Genomic DNA, 23,822 nt, shown 5'->3' on the forward strand with positions numbered 1-23,822 from the left:
GTCGATACACGGACAGTTAATATTGGTTGTGGATTACGCTGGAGTTGTCGACCAACGATGTCCCAAATGTGCTCCGTTGGAGACACATCTAGTGATCGAGCAGGCCAAGGCAACATATCGAATCTGTAGAGCATGTTGGATTACAACAGTGGTATGCGGGCGAGCTTTATCCTGTAGGAAAACCCCCCTGGAACGCTCTAGACGAACGGCAGCGCGAAAGTCGAACCACCAGCCTGACGAGAATAAACCTGCAGTTGGCGTGCGTGGGATAACCACGAGAGTGTTCCTGCTGTCATACGGAACCGCACGCCAGACACCTCCAGGTGTGGATTCAGTGTGTCTGGGTTGCAGACACGTCGGTTGCAGGCACTTAGGTGGCTTCCTCCTAACCAACAGACGGCCATCGCTGGCACCGAGGCAGGAACGACTTTCATCAGAAAACGCAACAGACCCACTCTCAACCCTCCAACGAGCACTCGCTTGACACCACTGGCGTAGCAAAGGCGACGGTTTGGGGTAAGAGGAATGCACGCTACATTGCGTCTGGTTCGGATCTTTCGTTGAAGTAACCTATTTGTGACAATTAGTTGTGTCACTGTTGTGTTAATTGCAGCTCATATTGTCTACTACAGACTCAGTACGATGCGCCAGAGACATACACCGAGCACAGTGGTCTTTCCTCTCACTAGTTCCAAGTGACCGTCCAGAAACGGTCTCCTTGCGATCGTACATTCTCGTGACCACCGCTACCAGAAATCAAGTACAGTGGCTATATTGCTGCCATGTCTTTTTGCAATATCGCAGAAGGAACATCCAGTTTGTCTTAGCCCTATTACACGACATCGTTCAAACCCAGCGAGGTGTTGATAATGGCATCATTGTTGCCTTAAAGACATTCTTTACTAACATCAAGTCACCTCGTCCAGTCTCAAAGGTAATTAACTCTCACGACCGTTGCAGCATGTATTTAAAACAAACCTGGTTTTCACGCTTGCAATGGCACAACTCCTTCTTGCTGTTGTAATTTTTTTCCGTCAGTGTCTCTGCGAGCACACACCAACAGGAAGCACACATTAATGTGATTTACAAACACAAAATAAGAAACGGAAATACAAGCAGTGAACATCGAGTTAATTGAACTGCATCTTAAAATTATTAAACAAACCACAAGGAATGGATAACGTAAGGTGACGATCTTCTCAACAAGTCCTCCCTATTACGTCTCTCTACTGTAATTTATTATTTGATATATTGATTTATTAGTATTGACTGTTACGTAAAAAACAATAGAGGCCGTAATAAGAAAATTCATTTGTATGTGGTCAAAATAAATGTTAAGTTATGGTTTACTTGAGCTCCAGGCTCCCTACAAATTAATTCAAATGCTCTTAGCGTAATGGTATTCCAGCCAAGTCCCACTGACCTAGAAATAATTGCATCTCTGAAAATATTTAGTTTTTGCCAAAATAACATTATTGAATTTTTCCACTTTAAATAATTTAATGACTTGAAATGATTTTTACTACACTGGGTTTTCAAGTAATCTGCACAAAATAGCAATTTTAAATATGCCGCGTAATGGCGGCCAATTGTTACCAGTCAAAGATCACCGCTGCTCTCTTCGCAGCAGCTGAAAAGTGTTAAACAACTTTTTTAATTGACACTTTATGAAGAGGTGCTCGTATGAGTTTTTAAATGACACGATGCACTCACTTTTATATATATATATATATATATATTTTTTCACCATGCACAGGATACACTCTAATTAATCGCTAAGCAAGAGAAGAAACAGAACAAATGCTACCCAATACAATAGCAATCATGCCTTACAGACAGCAGACTATAATAACAGCAGAAGAAAAATTCATTGTCTTTTTCCAGTTTATATGTAAGAACAAAGATCATAATTATTGCGCCTATACGTTATACACTACGATCTCATCTATTACATATAATGTCTTTTTTTTACATTACGATCGATATAATATTTCCTTGAAATTAATTTGATAAATTTTCATAATAAATTTGACGTTCCTGTCCATTTAATATTATTCACAGTCTCTTTTTTTAGCCAATTCATACGTACTGTCCTTAATATTTCAAAAGGGACACTACATCCCCTCAAACTCATAATCGCTTTTAGGTGCGGAAAAATTGCGCCAATCGTACCAGAAAATAAGATATTGATTTTGCGTGCAAATGTCTGAACCCGGTCAGACATGGATGAGCCCTCAACTCTAAATACAGTATGAAGTCGTATTATCTGACAATGTTCAAAGAAACGAAACGGAAACCTACTCATTCTCCTCTCGTGATAGCCGTCGCTAGAAGGTATTTTTACCAGAGAAGGAGAAGGAGTGTCCGCTGCCGCCTACTGGCAGCATTTCCTCAGTCACGAAGTGACGAGCTGACCCTCGAAGGCAGGTCCCTGCCTCTTTTTCAAGTGCTTTCCGTCCTCATCTCCCCTAGAGCTCCAACCGCAGAATGCCCCGTGTGGGCGCTCTGTGTTCCACCTACTTCCCACAAAAGTCCACGCAAAGCTTCCTTCAACAATGGGAAAGCCCGGCCAATGATTACCCAATGAAATTTTAAATAGCAGAACTTCAGTAGCCTGCCAAATCGATATGTCTTTAAGTTACCCAATGAGGTGCTTTCCCTCGCAGGGAGAGAAAGGATATTGTTGTTCAGCTGGTTTTACGTGTGGACGACTCTTTTCCTCTCCTACAAAACGTAGAGAAATATTAACAATAACTGCCACATACCTTTCCCACTTGAAAACGGCCAACTCGCTATCTTTGGCCCAGCATGTCTCCCTCCACTTTTCGTAGAAGGCCTTTCGGCGAAAAACACACCTCTTAGAGCGGTAGCAGCTCGTAAAACAGTTGTTTATTTTGCATTGGCCCGACGTGCTGCATTATTTCCAACAGCGTTTTTTAGAAAGTGACCCCAAGCTGCACAGGACAGAGTTCGCAATTATAAAGACTTGCGTGGCCACGGACTCTACATTGTGGCCCGCACACAGGGCACAGCCCTCTACCCCGGGCGGTCTCCCTTTAGAAGTTGGTCCGTCCCTCGAGACGCGTCCGGTGTCCACAAATGGCTTCCCACACCACGTATTAAAGGCCTCTTTCACTTCTTGTACTTAATCGTGCAACTCAGTCGAGAAATTGCGACTAAATAGGCAGAAGAAATAAAATGAGATGCGTATTACCGGATCGATCCTCGCGATTATTCTCGTTACCCATGATAGCATCATACGGGTTTCTATAAATCGGCGCAGCAGCGGAGAAATATGAAGCGTATCAGCCAAACAGTTGGCTGACGCGTTTCAGATGGAAGATGTGAATGTAGGCTATGTGTTACCTTTTCTATTAAAGTAGTACATTTGGATTATGAATCAGAATGTTTATTCTGAGGATTAAAACACATTTTACTACAAAATACTTGCCAGAAATAAGTGTAGGGCCGGTATTTGAAAACAAGTTACAATAACGATCTGTAGAGTCAATCCTTAATTTTAAAATTTTGAACGCTTCACTGAATAAGATGCAAATAACCAGAAACCGAAGCAACACAGCAAAAAACTAATGTCATCACTTGTGAAATACTAGTACTAATTCATGTGTATTACTCGTACTTACAGTAACTGTAAGTTTAATGTAAATTTAGTATAAAGTTGAAGTGCACCCAGCAATAATATTATGTTAGATTTGCTGGTAAGAAGGCAATCGAATATTTTTTAACGTCTCAGTGGAATCATCGCGCAAGCGCGAACCATGTGAGGTGTTTAGATATTCAGTTTTGATGGTAATACGTGCACTATTTGTTATTTTGTGAGATTTTGCAGCAAAAAATCGATGCTATATAAGGGCACCAGCCATGTTGGCCTGGATCACTTCGCTTTGCGAGATCGTTGAGACAGACGTGCGCTGATTGGCGGCGTGTCTGTCGCGGTAACAGAGTTTGAAAGTTTTCGGGCGACAAGTCTGGGGAATTGTAGAATTTCTGCGGGGATTTGGGAATTTAGGAACATCTTCTACATTCGCGCACGCAGATTGTAACTCTGAATAGTGAAATGGTGCTCAAAGCTTGTGCAATTTCTGCATAGGTTCGTGTGTTTGAAAAGTTATCCACAACAGATTTTTCCTAACTTCGTCTTTGAAGAGCGATGTGGTGAGCGAGACTCAGTACATTCTTGGTTGAGCTCAGGGGTGAATCTGTCGAGGCACACACAGTATTAGGCTAGGGTTCAATAATCATTTTAATTACTGAATAGTACTCAGCTTGTATTAAGGACATTTATTCTCACTACAGCCGACATATTTGTCTCGACAGAATCAGCAACTACTTGGATCCCATAGAGATCGAACATAACATGTACTTAAAACTGTTCTTCAGGCACTGAAGAATAAATGACAATTGTTTTAGACATTTATTCTTTTCATCAACCATACTCATGTCTTCAATTTAATCAATTTTTGAAAGTTCACATAACAGCAACAGTGTAGTGTCACATGTGTGTGGCCATCCCTTAGATACATACGAAGCCGACAAACTTTAAAAATCAGTCACACAGTTACAATAGTTAAGCAATTTTACAGAAATTGTGTGTAAAGAGTTAGTATTCGCACTGACGAAGCTCCAATCAATGCTCAGAAGTGGATGGGTCCGGATCGCATTCTGTGTCTTGCGGACCCCATACCACGACAAATATCCGTCATTATCAGGGTGAAGGGGGATATTACTCGCTACTACCTAACTGTCTCTAGTCCAATTACTCTGGAGCGTATTTACATACAAGAATTAGCAGGAGTTATGTGATATCGAACAGCCTAGAATACGCTGAAAAATATTCCTGATAACGCTTTTACAGTTCCTTACAACAAATCGATAATAATAATAATGGTGATGGTGGTGGTGGTGGTGGTGGTGGTGGTGGTGGTGGTGGTGATGATGTCGTACTGATCAACGACCTTGTCCAAGTCATTGAACTGGACGCCTCTTAGACGACTTGTGCTCCCCAAGCTACGCCAGCACTGAGAAATGGGTACCTCCAGTTTCCTGGCGAGCCATCACATCATTAAGAAGTAAAGATTAGGTAAGGGTAGAATGAAAAATTCGGGATTCGATCCCACGACCTTATAATTTCCAGGCACACGCTTACTATTAGAAGAAAAAAAATCCGAGTTGGTTGTTGTATTTCCCGATAGGGTTTCTGGATTGCTTAGGCTGTTATGAACCAGTAAACACATCAGATCCAATTCCCTAGAAAATCGAGCTCCAATGTATAACAGTTTCAACCGTCTGGTTACTTTGCAAATGATTTATTTGTTAAATATCTGACGTTAAGTACATACACTAGTAGTTGTTTCTTAAAGGTTCGAAATAATGTTTAAATTCTGTTGGAAGTCACTAAGTGTTCTCATTGTGAAACACAGGGTGAGTATAGTGTGGGCGATTTGCGTTCCGTTTTAAGCAAAAGCTAGTTTTCGACACATCTGAATGTTTATGACGTCGTAATTCGTGCACATTGTGTCGTACAAAGTTACAATTTTGCAGGTTAATTTAGTGGTGCGGATACTGTCTGCAAAATGTGCTGCGAAGAGAGTTAGTGGAAAAGAAGCAATAAGTTAAAACCTCAAGCCTGATGCTGAAGTTTTACGATATGAACACGGAAAATATAGTGAGCGATCAACATTTTTCCTTTCACGATTTTGTAGGGAGCTGTCGGTGAAAGTCACACTAAATCCTCACGTTCTCAACTACTGGATGAATACAATCTTGGCAATTTGTGCTCCGTGAGCTATACTGCATCAAGAGATTCACAGTTTCCAAGTGCAGTAATTGTCCTACTGTGTTAAACCCTTTACATAATATTATACTTCTTAGTGAATAGATTATGACAGCATTTTAATTTTTAATTTCGGTCGATAATTATATGAAATGTTGAAAATCAAATATTTTTGCAATGAAGCCGTTAGACAGGCAACTACACTCAAGCTCATAAATTAATGATAAGGCTGATACATGGTGAAACAACGCTCTGGTGGGCGGTTTGCGGATTTAAATGACCTCGGGGTATGACCATGCGGTGCATTTAACCTGCGGTCGTCGCACGGTGGCCTTGGCAGCAGTTCACATACGCAGAGGTGTGTTGGTGCATGCCAGGGTACGGTGCAGCGAGTAAATGTGCAGACTTTTTCAGACGTGCTAATGGTGACTGTGTGTTGACAATGGCTCAAATAACACATATTGATGACGTTATGAGGGGTAGAATATTAGGGCGACTGGAGGCTGGTCAAACACAGCAGGTCGTAGCACAGGCCCTCCGTGTGCCACAAAGTGTGATCTCAAGATTATGGCAACGATTTCGGCAGACAGGAAACGTGTCCAGGCACTACAGTAGAGGACATCCACAATGTACATCATCACACGAAGACCGATATCTCACCATCAGTGCCCGCAGACGGCCACGGAGTACTGCAGGTAGCCTTGCTCGGGACCTTACCGCAGCCACTGGAACAGTTGTCTCCAGACACGCAGTCTACAGACGACTGAACATATATGGTTTTTTCGCCTAAAGACCTGCAAGGTGCAGTCCACTGATCCCTGGTCGCAGGGAGCCCGCAAAAGCCTCGTGTCAAGAACACAGTACATGGTCATTGAACAGTGGTCCCGGGTTATATTCACGGACGAGTCCATGTATAGTCTGAACAGTGGTTCTCGCCGGGTGTTCATCTGGTGTGAACCAGGAACCAGATATCAACCCCTTAATGTCCTTGAAAGGGAACCTCATGGAGGTTGTGGTTCAAATGGCTCTGAGCACTATGGGACTTAACATCTATGGTCATCAGTCCCCTAGAACTTAGAACTACTTAAACCTAACTAACCTAAGGACATCATACAACACCCAGTCATCATGAGGCAGAGAAAATCCCTGACCCCGCTGGGGATCGAACCCAGGAACCCGGGCGTTGGAAGCGAGAACGCTACCGCACATGGAGGTTGTGGTTTAGTGGTGTGGGGTGGGATTATGATTGGTGCACGTACACCCCTACATGTCTTTGACAGAAGAACTGTAAATGGTCAGCTGTATCGGGACGTCATTTTGCACCAGTATGTCCGCCTTTTCAGAGGTGCCGTGGGTCCCATCTTCCTCCTGATGGAAGATAACGCACGGCCCCACTGAGCTGCCACCGGCGGGGGGGGGGGGGGGGGGGACATTGAAACAGAAGATATTAGGCGAATGGGGTGGCCTGCCTGTTCTACAGACCTAAACCCCATCGAGCACGTATGGGGTGCTCTCGGTCGACGTATCGCTGCTCGTATTCAAACCCCTCCGACACTTGAGGAGCGCCGACAGGCACTGGTGCAAGAATGGGAGGCTATAACCCAGCAGTTGCTCGACCACCTGTTCCAGAGTATGCCAACCCGTTGTGCGTTCTGTGTACGTGTGCATGGTGATTATATCCTATACTGATGTCGGGTTACATGCGCAGGAAACAGTGGCGTTTTGTAGCACATGTGTTTCGGGACGGTTTTCTCAACTTATCACCAATACCGTGGACTGACCGATCTGTGTCGTGTGTGTTCCCTATGTTCCTAAGCTATTAGCGCCAGTTCTGTGTAGTGCCATGTGGTGTGGCACTACATTCTGCAATTATCGTTAATTATGAGCATGAGTTTAGTAACTGTAACAGTGCATTGCGCCCTGGGATAGCGGACTAGTAAAACAGGGTGTCCCAGAAATTTAGTGACGGACTTCGAAGGGTTGCAGAGGGTGTTTTCAGGAATAAATCGAGGACAAGAACCCGTGTCCGAAAACGTCAACCAACGACGCTACAGAGCGTCAAAGTTGCAGGCGCCGGTGCCTGCCACTAGGCCACTTCGGCAGCAGACGTGACTTTATACGCTGACGAACAGTAGGCGGAAGGCCTCGCATTGTTGTTCCTTATTCAGTGATCGCGACAGATTGTCACTGTCGCCAGTGGAAAAGATGTAACTAGCTACTGCGTAGACAGGCATTGTCTCCTATAAATGCGATGCTCTATTGCGTCAGTGGATGACGGTTTCGGACAGGGATTGCCATCTGCAGTTTATTTTTCGCCCAAGTACCGAAAAACATTGGAGATTGTAGAGGACTCGAGGAGAAAAATAAAAAACGGATGGAAACCCGTGTCAGAAACCCCATCCACCGACGCAGTGGCGCATCGCATTCGTAGGAGACAAGGCTTGTCCCCGCAGCAGCTAAATCCATCTCCTCCATTGGTGATAGTGAAGATCAGTCGCGATCACTGAATAACAAGCAACATTGCGAGACTTTCAACCTACGGTCCGTCAGCGTGCAAAGCCACACTTGCTTCCGAAGGGGCTGGCCTAGTGGCAGACGCCAGCGTCCGTAACGTCGATACTCTGTAGCGTCGCTGGAAGATATTTCCCGACACGGGTTCCTATTCTCGATTTGTTCCTCAAGACACTCTCCACAACCATTCGAGGCTTGTGGCAACTTCTCTGGGACACCCTCTATGGATACGCCAGTTGATTGTTGAGTTTATGAAGTTTTAGTCGTCATATAGAGAAAGTTCACAGGAGAGTGAGTGTGCTCGGTGTGTGGCAGTGACGCCCCGGCGTGCGGCGGCATCCAACTGCCGACGTCGCCGCTGGACCCGGCCTCGGACTGGCGCTGCGATCGCTGTCCCGTGTCGCTGCCGGCGGCGCACGTCGCAGAGCTCGTGTCGCGCCTGGGAGACGAAGTCGACAAGACGCAGCAGGTAAAACCTCCAGCTGCTCTGATTAATCGCCTCTACTGCGGTTCCCTATCACACATTGGCTACGACCATTGCCAGCTGAAGATGGGCACCAACTACTGTGACTAAAGGCTTCCAGACCTCTGTGTCGCATTGGTGGCAATCCTTGCTAACTGAAGACGGCAACCAGTGTGAAAGCATAATACTTCGGAGAAATAAACTCAAAAGAAAAACTTAAAAAGCCAAGATAACAGTTATGGTATGACTACCTTACCGAAACTGGTTGTCAAAATAAATGATTCACTAGCGAGCTTGGATTTTTGATGTTTTTATTCTGCGTTTATTATGCTGCAGATGACCCCCATTCTGGCACAATGTTAGGAATACATAATACTTTACAGTAATTTGGAGACGAGTGCCTGAGTGAAATACACTATCTAATCAAAGATATGCGGACCCTCTTACTGGATATTACTGAGGGGTTTGTTCACCCTTCACCTTGCTTGTACTCTACAGAGTGCGGCGGGGCGGGGTTGGTGCGCTGCGTTGTGATTTAATTATTGATGTCCACCTACAAAAGTATGGCGTCAATTCACCACCCGTTGCTCTGCATTCGTAGGTACTATGTATACCATGAGAAAAGCAGCGTTGAAGAAAATCAGCGTCCGTACTTACGATTACAAAGTCCGCGTAACTCAAGTAACAAGATAAACCTGTAAATCTCTATTAATAACGGGCAAGTGGTTGCTTCCTCCCTCCACTGAAAGTGTTTGTTTGTAGATACTGATGTTTTATCACGGTCTTTTCATTTATGGTGTCACCAAGCCTACATTTACGTTAGTAGTACATCTACTACTAGTTCGTGCAGCTTATATCACACGTAATACAGCCAGAAATGTACTAAGCCCAACCCGAAATATTACGAGATTCACTCAGGCAATACTCTGTCACAAAACGAGTTCACATTCGGTCCTTTTCCGTGGATTCTTCGAAAGAAGATGCTCGCCAAAATGTTCTGTACTTGCATACGGAACACGCCACGCAGAATATTCACAAAGGCCGATAGTTTCACACGCGGTTTATTCTGCAACCAACATTCCAAAACCTCTCAAAACTTCACCGAAATGTCCGTAATTGCATCTGCTAGCACGGCGATATGAAGCGAGCGCGATTTAACCTTCATGTCTTCATCTTACAGATAATTTTTTCTGACACATTTAACATGACCTTCTCGTCCGACAGCGAGTCCGCGACTGACTCAATGCCGTCGCTCACAGGGCATATAACTCATTCAATTACGCGCGAAGGACTTCTCTCTCATTGGTTGATCAAAATGATCATCCAATCAGATTAACCATTCATGATCAATTTCGCTCGCAAACCGCTTTACTCTAATCAGCATTCGCAGATGCATCTACGCGTTTCATATTGCAAAAATTCACAAAATGTTCCACAAAACCAAACCAAACGAAAATCAAAAGAAGAAATATACTTTAGAACTAAGTATCCTCTTACTAACTTTCTGGCTGCCTTATTACAAAAGCAAACGATCCTAGACATACGTCATCCAACAATTAGAGGGATTCACCGTTTTCAGGACATCCTGGTTACGTAACACGTGCTAGTTACGGATGGTGTAATACATTATAAAATTGAAATTTGACGTCTGTCCGTATATATACACTCACATTCACTCTCATCTACTCCCACCCTAACACAAAATATAAATATCAACTTTTAAGCTATTATTTCCATTACGAAAGCAAAGTTATTACAAGTTTAAAATCAAAATTCCTTAAAATTAACTTGCGCGCACTGAGAGTGCTGTTATTGTTTTCAAATAACAAAGAAAGTTAAACTGTCATGATTCCTATCTGAATTTACTTTACTAAGAGTCGGTTAAGTACTTTTTGATGGGTTTTTCATATATCCAAAACTATTAAAGTAATTCGCATGAAAATTTAACACACAGTTCTTCTTAATTACAAAAGTTCCTGTACCAAAAATGAAAACAAACAGATCATATTTATCATAGTTATTTAGTTTCTTAGGTGAGATGAATAAGTGATCTTAGTACTCTCCACACAGAGCAGTTCTCACGGTCCGCACACCGCGACGGGTGGCATTATGACGCCAGCAGCCGACAACACAACGGCCGGGGCTAGAGGCTTCATTTCCAGCCTCCAATACAGCTTGACCTAACGGAATAAAACTTACTGCAAAAGACTGGTGACCTCAGATGTTAAGTACCATAGTGCTCAGAGCCATTTGAAGCATTTTTACTGCAAAACTCTGCAGCCGTGCAAATAGCTGCGACATTACAAGAGGACACTTATTTTCAGTTGCGTGTCTGAGTGTCTGTGGGGGAATGGTAGCCAAATCTTCCTCAAGAGCTGAAAACAGACAAGGGAGTTTAAATGGCTCTGAGCACTATGCGACTTAACTTCTGAGGTCATCAGTCCCATAGAACTTAAACTACTTAAACCTAACTAACCTAAGGACATCACACACATCCATGCCCGAGGCAGGATTCGAACCTGCGACCGTAGCGGTCGCTCGGCTCCAGACTGTAGCGCCTAGACAAGGGAGTGGTGCTGGAAATTTTGGTCTGGAGCGCGATCATCCCCATTCTTTTTAACTCCCTAAGCAAACTCATTGTATCAGCTGGAATGCTGGTAGCACTTTTGAACTCAAGAGTGATAGCTTCGGCCGATTTCATGCGATTCTTTGCAAATACCGTCCACAGTGTTCAACGATCCCTGTCCGTCAGTAGATGTGGTCTGCCAGGTCTTGGTTTGAAGTGGTTGTTCCTTCGCGTTTCCACTTCCCAATCACACCAGAAACAGTCCACTTGCGCAGCTGTGGAAGGGTTGACAGGACTCTGTGTTACTCGGATGACATCAATGTTCAAAGCCAGTGAACTCTCCTTACGTTCACTCCTTACTGCTGTTGCTGCTTCTCTACTGATTTTTTTTATACTTGAGTGTCCTCCGCTAGGCGGCCGGGGTGGCCAAGCGGTTCTAGGCGCTACAGTCTGGAACCGCGCGACCGCTACGGTCGCAGGTTCGAATCCTGCCTCGGGAATGGATGTGTGTGATTCCTTAGGTTTAAGTAGTTCTAAGTTCTAGGGGACTGATGACCTCAGATGTTGTCCCATAGTGCTCAGAGCCATTTGAACTAAAAATTGTAGGTGTTGCAGTCTTCTTGTTGTTGTACTAGCGTTGAGAATATCAACAGCCACAAGATCAAGCCGCTTTTACTGAAATGGTTATCCATCGTTTGGTGTTGCAGGAGCGGCCGACGGTGGAGAGCCTGGAGACGCTGCTGGAGAAGCTGGACACGTTCCTGCACCCGCACCACTACCACAGCTACTCCGTCAAGCACTCGCTGCTGCAGCTGTACGGCCAGCAGCGCGGCTACGCCATGGACCAGCTGTCCGACCAGCAGCTGGCCAGGAAGGAAGGTGCGACACACCTCCCTACTGCTGCTTTTGTACCCGCACTCGCTTCCCCTTGCTTTACTGCCTCTTCTGTATACAACTTAATTCTTATGTACGTCTGGAGTGCTTTCCCACCGTTCCTGCTGTCGTCGGATCTCTCCTATTCACTGAAAAGACCTGGCATAAGAGCATAGGGTTTTGATACTGCACCGCAGCACTCGGCAATGTCCTAAGCATCTGTCATCTAAGGCGGTTGGACGAAAGTAGCTAGCAATGGAACTTAAAGCATTTCTTAAAACCAGATGAAACTGGCCTTAACATAACCTTTAAAAGTATTCTTAATTTTAACTATTATGGTGAGAAGGTAACAGGGATCTGTTCTTGATCATCAGTTAGTAAAATCATTTAAGATCGCAAAATATCTTATTTGTTAAAATGGCCGGTTTCAGCCCGTTTAAACGACAACATTCAGCTTATGAGGACTGTATAAAGATATGAAAGGGATGATAATCAGCGAAGTAAACATGCACGTAACATACACAAAGATAAGAAATACTATAGCGTTTGTAAAAAATCAGAAATACCATGGCATGGTGTTTACCATGTGGCTGCAGCTGTAGGCGTGATGGACAGCTGCGTTTGGTACAACGCTGTTACTAGTGGCTATTCCGCCAGGGGTTAAATAGTGTACGAAGACGAGCGCATTGCATCAGTTGCAGTCAACGGGAACTAAATTTACGTAAAATACATTATAACCTGCGAAAAAAATGAAAAATAACAGGAAAATTGTATACATAGCGTTATACAAATGCAACAGTTCAAGCAAGTAATACAAGTCTTTAATAATCTTACTTTAAATTCATTAAAGATTTTAAAATAGAACCGGCTATAGAAACAGTTGAAGGATCGTTGAACGCCAGCTAGTGACGCTTCTTGATACTGCTAGTGACGCTGTTTCCAGAGGGACATCGATAGGGTCACTATTGGTAATCAAAGATTATGTTCTAAGACGTCATTTCCATGGAGACGCTGCACAACGGCCGCAGCCGGGCAAAGATGGCTGTAGAGGAAGCTGTTACCATTGGTGACGTGTGTGTGTGAATTCCTAAGGGACCAAACTGCTGAAGTCATCGATCCCTAGACTTACACACTACGTAAACTAACTTAAACCAAGAACAGCATACGCAGACACCCATGCCCGAGAGAGGACTCAAACCTCCGGCGAGAGGGGCAGCGCAATCCGTGACATAGCGACTTGCCGCTCCACGCAGCATGGTGACGTTGTCCAAGTGGCCGCCATTGGTTAAAGATGTATTTATCGGATGCTGTTCCCATGGTGATGTATTAGTTTCAAAGTGTTGGCAGGTGTAATGGCATGACGCGAAACATGCAAAAAATTATCTCCTATAAATGTAGCAGCGGTTTCTCTTGTGTACTTCAGCAATTCCCTCTCCACTCGCCGAAACCGCGTTCGATTTAGTGTATGAGGTAGCAGTTCTTAGTGCAAACATTTCTTCGTATTTACTTCTATAATTCTTCTGAAGTCCTCTGCACCTACTGTTATTTAACCATCAAATAAACATGTAATGTTTAGTTTGTTTCGCTTTCCATGCTCCCGGTACGCTGAAGTAAATCGTAGGTTACTTGTAGCACTTCATTGAATTTGTTGACCTAGATAAAGCGTTAGACAATGTAAAGTAGTGCAAACTGTTTGAAATCCTCAGAAAAATAGAAATGTGCTCTAGGAAGAGACGGGCAGAGTATAATACGTACGTGAACCATAAGGGAACTATAAGAATGGAAGACGAAGATAAATGTGCTCAGATTAATGACACAAAGCGGAGATGCAGACGTTGTCTTCTCCTATTCAGGCAGTCCATTAAAGAAGCAAACAAGGAAATAAAAGAAAGGTTCAGAAGCGTGATTAAAATTCAACATGAAACAGTATCAGTGTGACGGTACGCTAATTACATTGTTATTCTTCTACCATGGATGTAAAACAACGCTTGAAGGACAACGCTAGGAGGACATAAAAAAGTATACTTTCACAAGCACCAAAAGAAGCCTACTGGCACCAAACATAGGCCGTAGCGTGAGAGAGAAATTTATTAGACTGCATGTTTGGAATCATCTAACCAGGCCTCCCGATGTTCTTTAAAGTACCTTCTAAATTATAGCTTATAACTTTCCACTATCGTACTTGTATAAAATCATTTGCTACAATTTTCTTTCTAATAAGAAATTTGTGACAAGTTCTTACCCAGAGTTCATATTCCATACGCACTTCTCACAGCCTTTGTACTCGGCGCAGTCATATTAAAGATATTTCACTAACGTGTTGGGTAAGATAATGATAACAATGCTAGAGGCAGCAAGAAATACAAATAACAAGACATTCAGCACCTAGGAAACTCAAACAATGCCGTAAGCGTCGCTGTCATAAATCATGTCCTTTCCGCTGCTGTGTCTGTGCAGGTCAATACATATAAAGGTGAAAAGCTGCCGTTAATGAAACCAAAATATTTAAGCAGAGTTACTTTGCACTATTGACTGTGAATTTCCTCAACAGTATAATATATATAACTGGAAAAATGGCATCTTATAAGAGAACAAAATAGATTCGGAAAACAGACTTTGGACGGTACAGGGAAATAAAAAAGCAAATGATCACTAAAGGCCTCACAGAAAATTGAAAGTAAATGAAACGAGTAATTAGTTGCGGCTAAAAGAGCTACCAAAAGACAATAGAAACAAGATGTATTAAAATATTAATTCTCCACAGTTAAAATGTAGAAATTCCATAAAACATATTTTAGGCCAAATTTGGTACCATTCTCTTAGAGTCAAAAAAAATCAATACAAAGATTATATAGAAGAACTGCATTCTGCGGAGAAAACTACACACATACCCTATTTCATATCTGCAGAGTAAGAGTAAAATAATTGCATAGCATAAGTAATTACCAAATTATAGTTCAACAGTGCCCCAAAAAACATGAACTACAACTTACTATGATAAATAATACCCTGACACTGAAGAATGCAGGCGATAAAGTCAAGGAGCTAATGAACATAATTGTGAGTGAGTGCCTGTTGTGATAGACCACTATCAGTGGAATTTTGCAAAAGTAGGAGTAAAACTGTACAGTGGTCGTAATAGATTATGAAAAAAACAAATTATGTCTTACAAATTTTTACTTATATCCAGACCAATCATAAGATGATAATAAACAAGGAATGGCAAACAAATAGAGATAAATAAATTTGTCAGTGAGAATACACATAAAGGTAGCAAATTCAGTTCTGAAGCAAAGTAATGAATTCTGCATACAAAAATCATTCCGATATTAACACAACAACATCCCTCAGCACAGATTACCCCACGAAATTCGCAAAAAAATACAATGCAACATACAATATAAAACATACATAGTATTCCAATTAAAAGAGTATTACACAGCAATAAAATTTACCCATAGAAACATAGAATGTGAAGAAAAATGCATAATATCATTAGTTTTTCAAATCGCAGTGAATCAAAGAACATCAAAATGTACAAACCAGAAACACATAATGGAGGGCAAAGACATCAGACATTTGGATTATTACGAGAAGTGTATCAAATACCATAAAAAATTTACAAAATATAAGAAAACAATGTCAGGTAAAATACATAGGGTATTTAGATTTCTAAGTTGAAGTGTCTCAAATAACATCAAAAGTTATAATACAGAAATGTAGAATGTGAGGTAAAATACATAAAATAGTTAAATACCCGCTAGAAGTTAATCACATAACAGCAAATGTGCATAAATGTCTCATAAAGAACTCTTAATGCCAGTGAAATAATGCAATAAGATACTTTAAGTAATAGTAAGATTAAATATAAAATATATGTTACATCAGGTGAGAGCATATATTGTTTTTCAGTTACAATCATTATCTTGTAGTAGACCTAGGGTACACACCAAGTTTCATTGACAATAGTAAATTAAGAAGACATGTCACGTTAGGTGACAGTTTACATTGAGTCTAACTGTAAACTGCAGTAAAATCAGGGGCATTAGGTGAAGAAACGCACTGAGCCACAAATAATTTCCATTGAACAATACATGTCATGTCAGGTGATATAACACACTGACTTTAATAGTGATCAAGTAGTACAATAAGATTGAAGAAGAGTGGGCATCAGGTGATGGGACACACTGAGCCACCTTATTGTAAATGTAGAATACCTGTTAAGTCAGGGGATAACTCACCCTGTTTTGGGCACCATAATGAAAATCTATATTGTGTCACAAACAGTGGTCTCAGATGATGAAACACTCTGAGCCATGGTAGTATCGATTGTAAAATATATGTCAAGTTAGGTGACAACACACACTGACATTCAGTTACAATTATGATATTCTGTCAGTCATAGAAAACATGTTATGTCAGGTGGTAGCTCACACTGGCATACACTTAAAGTCATGATATTCAATTAGTTATAGGACACATTTTATGTGAGAAGGTAGCTCACACTGACTTTCGTTATATTCTCGTAGACTCAAACCGGTTATTATGTCAGGTGACAGTTCAGTCTGAAGTTCACTTATATTTATGTAGACTCAGGCTACTCCTTATGTCAGGTGGTAGTCCACTCTGACTCAAACACAATCATGAGATTCTCGCAGATGCAGTATGTATGTCCTGTCAGGCGACAGCTTAGTCTGAAGCTCAGTTAAAATCATTTACAAAATACGTTTGTCATAGTAACAGAAACGTAATCTTAGTTACATTGATATTATCATTATGCAAGAAATTAATATTAAAAGTAATATACAATAACTGTATGCAGTGGACATTTGCTGCAAAAGTTTTATATGTCTTTAAGGTAACAATAACGTCACATACTCTGTAGCAGTAGTGAATACAACCTCACATACTCAGTAACATGCTGTATGGAAATCGTCATTAAGACTCTATTTACAAGTGATTCATAGTCATATATAATATTAATGATTACAATAACCTGCACAATCACAGTAGTCGTTTTAGTGTCAATTTTACATTGAGTATTGACAGGTAATGCCTTAACAAATTTTATACAATCTTCTTAAATAAGAGTTTTGATAAAGTCTAACTTCACAGTATAAATCTTATTTCAATAATCCGTTTTCAACCATATTCTCCAGGTTACATCAGTGTTCAGTCAATTCTTTATGACAGTCTCAACTATAAAACTATATTTACAAGTGATTTAAACTTTACATTAAGTATTACCAGGTAATTCCTTAATAAATTCTTTACAACATTCTCTGATACGAGTTTCGGTAAAGTCCGAATCAGTATTTTAAATTCACAGTCACATAAGTAATTTCACAGTAGTTTGACAATATAAACCTTTCATTAACAATCGATCTTCAAATAGTCGTATCAATAATATTGTCACAGTACAAACAATCACTAAGATTTCACAATCATAAAAATCAGTTCTATCCAAAATTAGTGTTGAAAAGCTTCACATCTTTCTACCATATGGATAGTCCTCTAAACCTTGCATAATTAGATCCTTATTACAATCAGTCGTGTCAGTATCTTTCCAATACAACTATTTTAAAAAAGTTGTTTACCTATCAGAGGACAGTTACAAGGATATCTTAGAATAATAAGAAAAATATTTAGAACAGAAAGAAGAGTAGACAGAGAACTCAGAAAGGAAGAATGAGTTCTATAGAACTCATGGATATGGGACACCAACGCCACATGGTGTGTCAGTTAAAGAATAATCAACCCTCTACCCCATTAGTTTTTTGTGTAGACCACAAGGATAATCCTTTATCAGATGTTGAAAAAATGTCAGTAATGGAAATTATTTGGGAGGAAAAGAGGAAACAAAGTTACTTAAATAAACGATAGACAGTGACAATAAAGAGTATACTAATTAATGTAGCTGAAAATAATGGTAGTTATGGTACACCAAAAATATGATTGTCATACAAACAAAACACTAAGGTTATATTATTGTCGAATGAAAATGATATCACACTTAAGAAACAGGCATTATGAATGGACAAAACGCTGAGCTCAGCCAAGGAGAGGTACTGTGATGTCTCGGAAAGTAATAGTGTGACAAATCAAAAGTGTGCATAAATAGAACAATATATCTATAGTAAGTGGCAACACAATTAGTGTCACAAAGCACAAAGGCAAAAACATTGTTTAAAAGATCTATAACCAGTCTAGCATAAACAAAGAAAAGAAATAAACATTCAGTAAGTATGGAAATAACTGCAACAAAATGTAACATGTCAACTTCAGATAATAAAGCAAAAATAGCAGGCCAACACAAAACAAAAATTTGAACTGAAAGCATAGAACATAACATTACTTTAATCCTGAAATAGGTAATACAACCAGAAAATAAAAGCATAGACACACACAAAGCAAAGCATAGTACAAGTGGTAAACAATGAGATAGTAACAGATGTTTATATCTTTACCTGAAAAACACGTGAAAAGAGAAAAAGGCAACATAGAAGGTAGCACAGAGACATCATAAAAGGTAAGAATTATGATACTTGTGGTGCTGTATGTGTAAGAGAAAAATGATTAAAGAATGCTTGTTGCACGCCATGAAGTAAGTCCCGAGTGGAACCTCAACAATGAGTCCGAAAACAATTCCAATTGGGCTCTAGTAATTTCAAGTTATGATATTATTTCATTAATGAAAAATAGTTGAAAATTAATAAACAGTATATAATCAGAGACAAAATGTTAAGTTTCCAGAAAAGTGTATTTGCTTATTATAAAAGGAAAGGGTCAGAAATGAAAGTTTCGGCAGTGAAGAGAACTCGATAATAGCATAAAACATCTGTGGGAGTATTGCTCGTATCGTACCAAAGTAACCGTCATAAAACTACCTGAATATTTGATTGTCCATGGTAAAAGAATGTTATTAAACCATCTCAAATGGGAACATAAAATGAAGGTATTCTGACAAAGGTATATTCTGTTAAACTTGGTACATCATAAAATAGTTGATACTTGTTCTAAAAAACTGCAGAGAAAATTAATTGTTAAATAGTATTAAAGTTAATTATGAAACTCGTCAGAAAATCACCATATCACCATCGACATTTCTGGTAAATGTAGAAGCACAGCACTCACACTTCAGGTTGCTATGGTCGTAACTTCAGCACACAGCATTTGCTAATCATCACTTTTAGTGTCCAAGATCCCAAAGCCTCAAAGGAAAAAAAAAGAGAACTTAAATCTAACGGTATCTCATTCTGCTCATAAGCTTCAAATATCTTCTTAAAAACCCGTATGAACACTCCCTTTCTTCAAATATCTTAAAACCATCAAAATCATTAGTCTCATCTTCTTATATTCGTTGTCAATACTCATATTACATCCTTCAGCACGAAAACCCTAAGTAATCTTCAGGAAAGTTGGTACCACTAGCTTAACATCGACGTTCAAAGTGGCCTTCGTTACACCAAAACTTTGTTACAGTTAGTGTCATTATGTAATATAAATATAGTTCAATGTAGACATCGCAAAGTAACCGAGGTGATCAACTAACAAAAAGTAGGAGCAAAGATATCATGTAGAAAGTATCAACATCAATTCGATGACTGAAATTCTCAACTGTAATGTCAGCTCCGAACACCAGTATGAAAAGAATTTCACAGAAAACTATAATGTAATTCACCAGCAATGCACTGAAATAATCCCAGGTTATTACAATAAGTAAGAAACCTATAAGGCTCAGGAAAGTTATCTCCAGAAAAAGATGTCTTCGATCTCATGTCTTTATCATATTGCGAGAACAGAACACAAGTGGTGTTATTTGGAGCTTTGACACGGGGAAATATTCTGAATGTTTGCACACTGGAGAAGAAATGCGCGACACAGGCCTAACGAACTGAAAAAAATGCTGTCCCACTGATGTTGCTTGTTGGGGCTATGAGTGGAAATATACCTGAATGGCCGACTGCCTGCTGTGAGCGGAATTCGAATGGCACAGGCGTAACGACATGAAAAAGGTCTGTCCCGCCAGTGGTGCTGTTGTAGCCACTGTTAGACATATAATCGGGGGCCTACCGCCAGCTGTGATAGGAATTTGTGTGACACAGGCTCTAATGAGGGATCCAGGCTACCGCCGCAGAGGCGCTACACATCCGCAAACAATGCCTGGGACAGGGAGAAATGGAATACCATATAAAAGTCAACACACGCAGCTAAGAAGCACAGAGAAAACACACACACACACACACACACAAAGATAAAATGCAAACAAAATTCAAATTTGGTACCGAACTCTCCGGTGAACAAATGAACACTGACTGGGCCGGCACACATAACAAACCACCGTCACACTGTGTTCTGGTGAAGTGAAAATGGTTTTACTACGTTACTATGTTATTTGTGAAAAATACTTGTTATAGTTACGTGTGCATCACAACACCTCAGCATTATGCGGAGAATGGAAGTACTTGCCACACGAAAACGTAAGTAAAAACGAATATAGGCGAGAAAACATCGCGAAAAGCTGAATTACATTCTAGAAGATAGGTTAACTCCCATCAAAAAATAAATAAACAAAAATAAAAATAAAAAATAAACCTCATCAACATCTTTTGGTTGCAGATGACAAGCTAACTGTAGTAATTAACACACAAGTGATCCAGAAAATTCATGCACACCAAATGTAAAAGTATTTACAAAAAGAAACGATCTGAAGTTGGAACTAAAAATGCACATAATTTTATAATCATTTAACAAAAACGTTCACATTGCAGAATAAATAAAAACGAAAACCCACTGATGATGGCACAGTGGTGCCGAAACATGTTCGGGTACTGAGAAAAACAGTGCTTTGCATAACAGGCGGACCTCAAATCCAACGTTTTGCACTGTTCAGTCATCCAATATTTACACTCCTTACACCAAGCGAGGCGTCGTTTGGAATTTAGCGGCGTGATGTGTGGCTCATGAGCAGCCGCTGGACCATGAAATCCAAGTTTTGTTCTCCCGCCTAATTGTCATAGTACTTTCAGTGGATCCTGATGCAGTTTGGAATTCCTTTGTGATGGTCTGGATAGATGTCTGCGTATTAAACAATACGACCCTCTTCAACTGTCGGCGGCCCCTGACAGTCAACGGACGATGCTGGCCTGTACGCTTTTTTGCTGTACATGTCCCTTCACGTTTGCACTTCACTATCACATCGGAAACAGTGGACCTAGGGATGTGTTTAGGAGTGTGGAAATCTCGCGTACAGACGGATGACACAAGTGACACGCAGTCGCCTGACCACGTTCTAAATCCGTGAGTTGTGCTCTCTCACGATGTCTATTGGTTCAAATGGCTCTGAGCACTATGGGACTTAACATCTTAGGTCATCAGTCCCCTAGAACTTAGAACTACTTAAACCTAACTAACCGAAGGACATCACACACAACCATGCCCGAGGCAGGATTCGAACCTGCGACCGTAGCAGTCCCGCGGTTCCGGACTGCAGCGCCTAGAACCACAAGGCCACCGCGGCCGGCCGATGTCTATTGACTACTGAGGTCGATGTTATGGAGTACCTGGCAGTAGGTGGCAGCACAGTGCATCTAATATGAAAAACGTATGTTTTTGGAGGTGTGCGGGTACTTTTGATCGCATAGTGTAACATCCTTCTGATTTGGTGGGTACGCACCTAAAAAGAAAATCGCTTTTAGAAGGGACGCATTATGATAAACACTATCCAGTTCCCTAAACTCACTGACGTTAAAGAAAACGCGAGGTTCGAAGAATTCATTGTGGCCTTGCAAGAATTACAGGGGTAGTTTTATGAAGATTTTTGGGACGCTATCAATCTTACAACTATTTCCGAGCTTTCTTCGAGTCGGCTTGTCGTTTTAATTGAAAGCTCCCTTGTGCATGTACAGATACAACTGATTGACCCGAAATGTAATTGCAGTTTTAATGAAAAATGTTTATACGATTAAACTCTCCAGAGCGTCTGCATTGATTTCCCAAAGTAAAGCTTTCGTGTTTTCTGATGAGGTTGCAAAAGTGCTGCAATATTTTGATCGACACATTTTTGTGAGAGAAACTTGTTTTAAATTATGAAAGTAAGTAAGTCGCGATTCCGTGGCAACTTAAGTGCGGAATTCTGTGAAATTGTCTGCGTCTTCCGTAAGCCTGCAGTTTGTACCGGATGAAACCTATTTTACGTCTTCAGCGTGCCAAAATAATTTAATAACACTGAAAATTTATTCTGTTTATATATATATATAGTTAAGGCTCACCGGCCACTTGACCATCTTCTTCTTCTGTGCGGATGCACAAATAGTGGCCGAACTGCCGGCCGGGGTGGCCGAGCGGTTCTAGGCGCTACAGTCTGGAACCGCGCGACCGCTACGGTCGCAGTTTCGAATCCTGCCTCGGGCATGGATGTGTGTGATGTCCTTAGGTTAGTTAGCTTTAAGTAGTTCTAAGTTCAAGGGGACTGATGACCTTAGAAGTAAAGACCCGTAGTGCTCAGAGCCATTTGGACCAGTGCCCGAACTCTTATGGGAATCGGCAACGCGCTGCGAGTAATGAGTATAATGGGCAGCGGCACTACGAATGTAGTGCGGGACATTACGTTTAGAATGTGGGTTTCGCGGGAGGCGTGCCAGAGATAAATCCCAGCAGTCGCGTTATCCTCTGTATCCTCGGTGGCTCAGATGCATAGAGCGTCTGCCATGTAAGCAGGAGATCCCGGGTTCGAGTTCCGGTCGGGGCACACATTTTCGTCTGTCCCCGTTGACGTGCGTCAACACCTGTAAGCAGCTAAGGGTTTTCATTTCACTGTAATTTATTGTGTTTATGACCTGTGCTGTTGAGAAACGTGAAGTATAAAACCAAGTAGCATGCAGTGCGACTGCGGAGTAATTCTGTACCCACTGTATTTGCTCACAACTCCAGCAGGCCGGTTTAGAGCAGGTGCCCGTGTGCTTTTGGTTGCAGCGCTGTGCCGCGAGCTGCTGCTGACGACGAACTGCCTGGACCCGGGGTACGCGCGGCTAGCGCTGTACACGGGCGTACTGCTGCACGAGCTGTCCCGCAGCCTGCTGGAGTCGGCGCGCCGCTCCGCCGGAGACCGCTCGGCGCTTGAGCAACTGCTGGAGGCCCGTGCGCTGCTGGCCACGGCGCAGCGGGCGCTCCAGCCAGAGCCGCCGGGCACCGCCGGAGAGCGCATGCTGCAGCTGGTGCGCGGCGCGCAGCAGGAGGTCGAGGCCCGCGTCAAGGAGGCCTAACCGTCACCCACCGCAGACGCACTCTCTCTGCACTCGCCGCGGGCGCTGCGAGTCTTGCGCGGGAACACGTTCTGTGCATCTAGATTGCGTATATCACAAATGACAGGTTGAACACTGTGCAAAGTCCGTGGTCCACGAAACTTTTTTGTTCCTAAAGTTTCGTCCAGGACTGCGCTGGATATCTTCAGAGGCGTTGCTCCTCCGTTGAGTCTTGCCGACTGGCATATTGGACGTCCGAGAGGGACATCGGTGCTGTAGAAAAGGGGGTGTGGCCGGAGTTACACGTCATGGAGATTATCCTTGTCGAAGATAAAACTTAACTATCGATTGTAGTCTTGTCAAAGATTACAG

General features: G+C 41.8%; 1 protein-coding gene across 1 annotated transcript in view; it reads left to right on the plus strand.

Annotated features, from left to right (window-relative positions):
* LOC124775746 (SET domain-containing protein SmydA-8-like) overlaps nt 1-23,471 on the plus strand; it is a 69,507-nt gene extending 46,036 nt beyond the window's left edge. The window contains exons 5-7 of the mRNA XM_047250576.1: nt 8,621-8,774; nt 12,042-12,213; nt 23,182-23,471. Coding sequence (XP_047106532.1) covers nt 8,621-8,774; nt 12,042-12,213; nt 23,182-23,471 — 616 coding nt within the window. The remainder of the gene's footprint in view (nt 1-8,620; nt 8,775-12,041; nt 12,214-23,181) is intronic.
* The last annotated feature ends 351 nt before the right edge of the window (nt 23,472-23,822 follow it).

Source organism: Schistocerca piceifrons, chromosome 2 (genome assembly GCF_021461385.2).
Source record: "Schistocerca piceifrons isolate TAMUIC-IGC-003096 chromosome 2, iqSchPice1.1, whole genome shotgun sequence".
Classification (NCBI taxonomy): Eukaryota; Metazoa; Arthropoda; class Insecta; order Orthoptera; family Acrididae; genus Schistocerca; species Schistocerca piceifrons.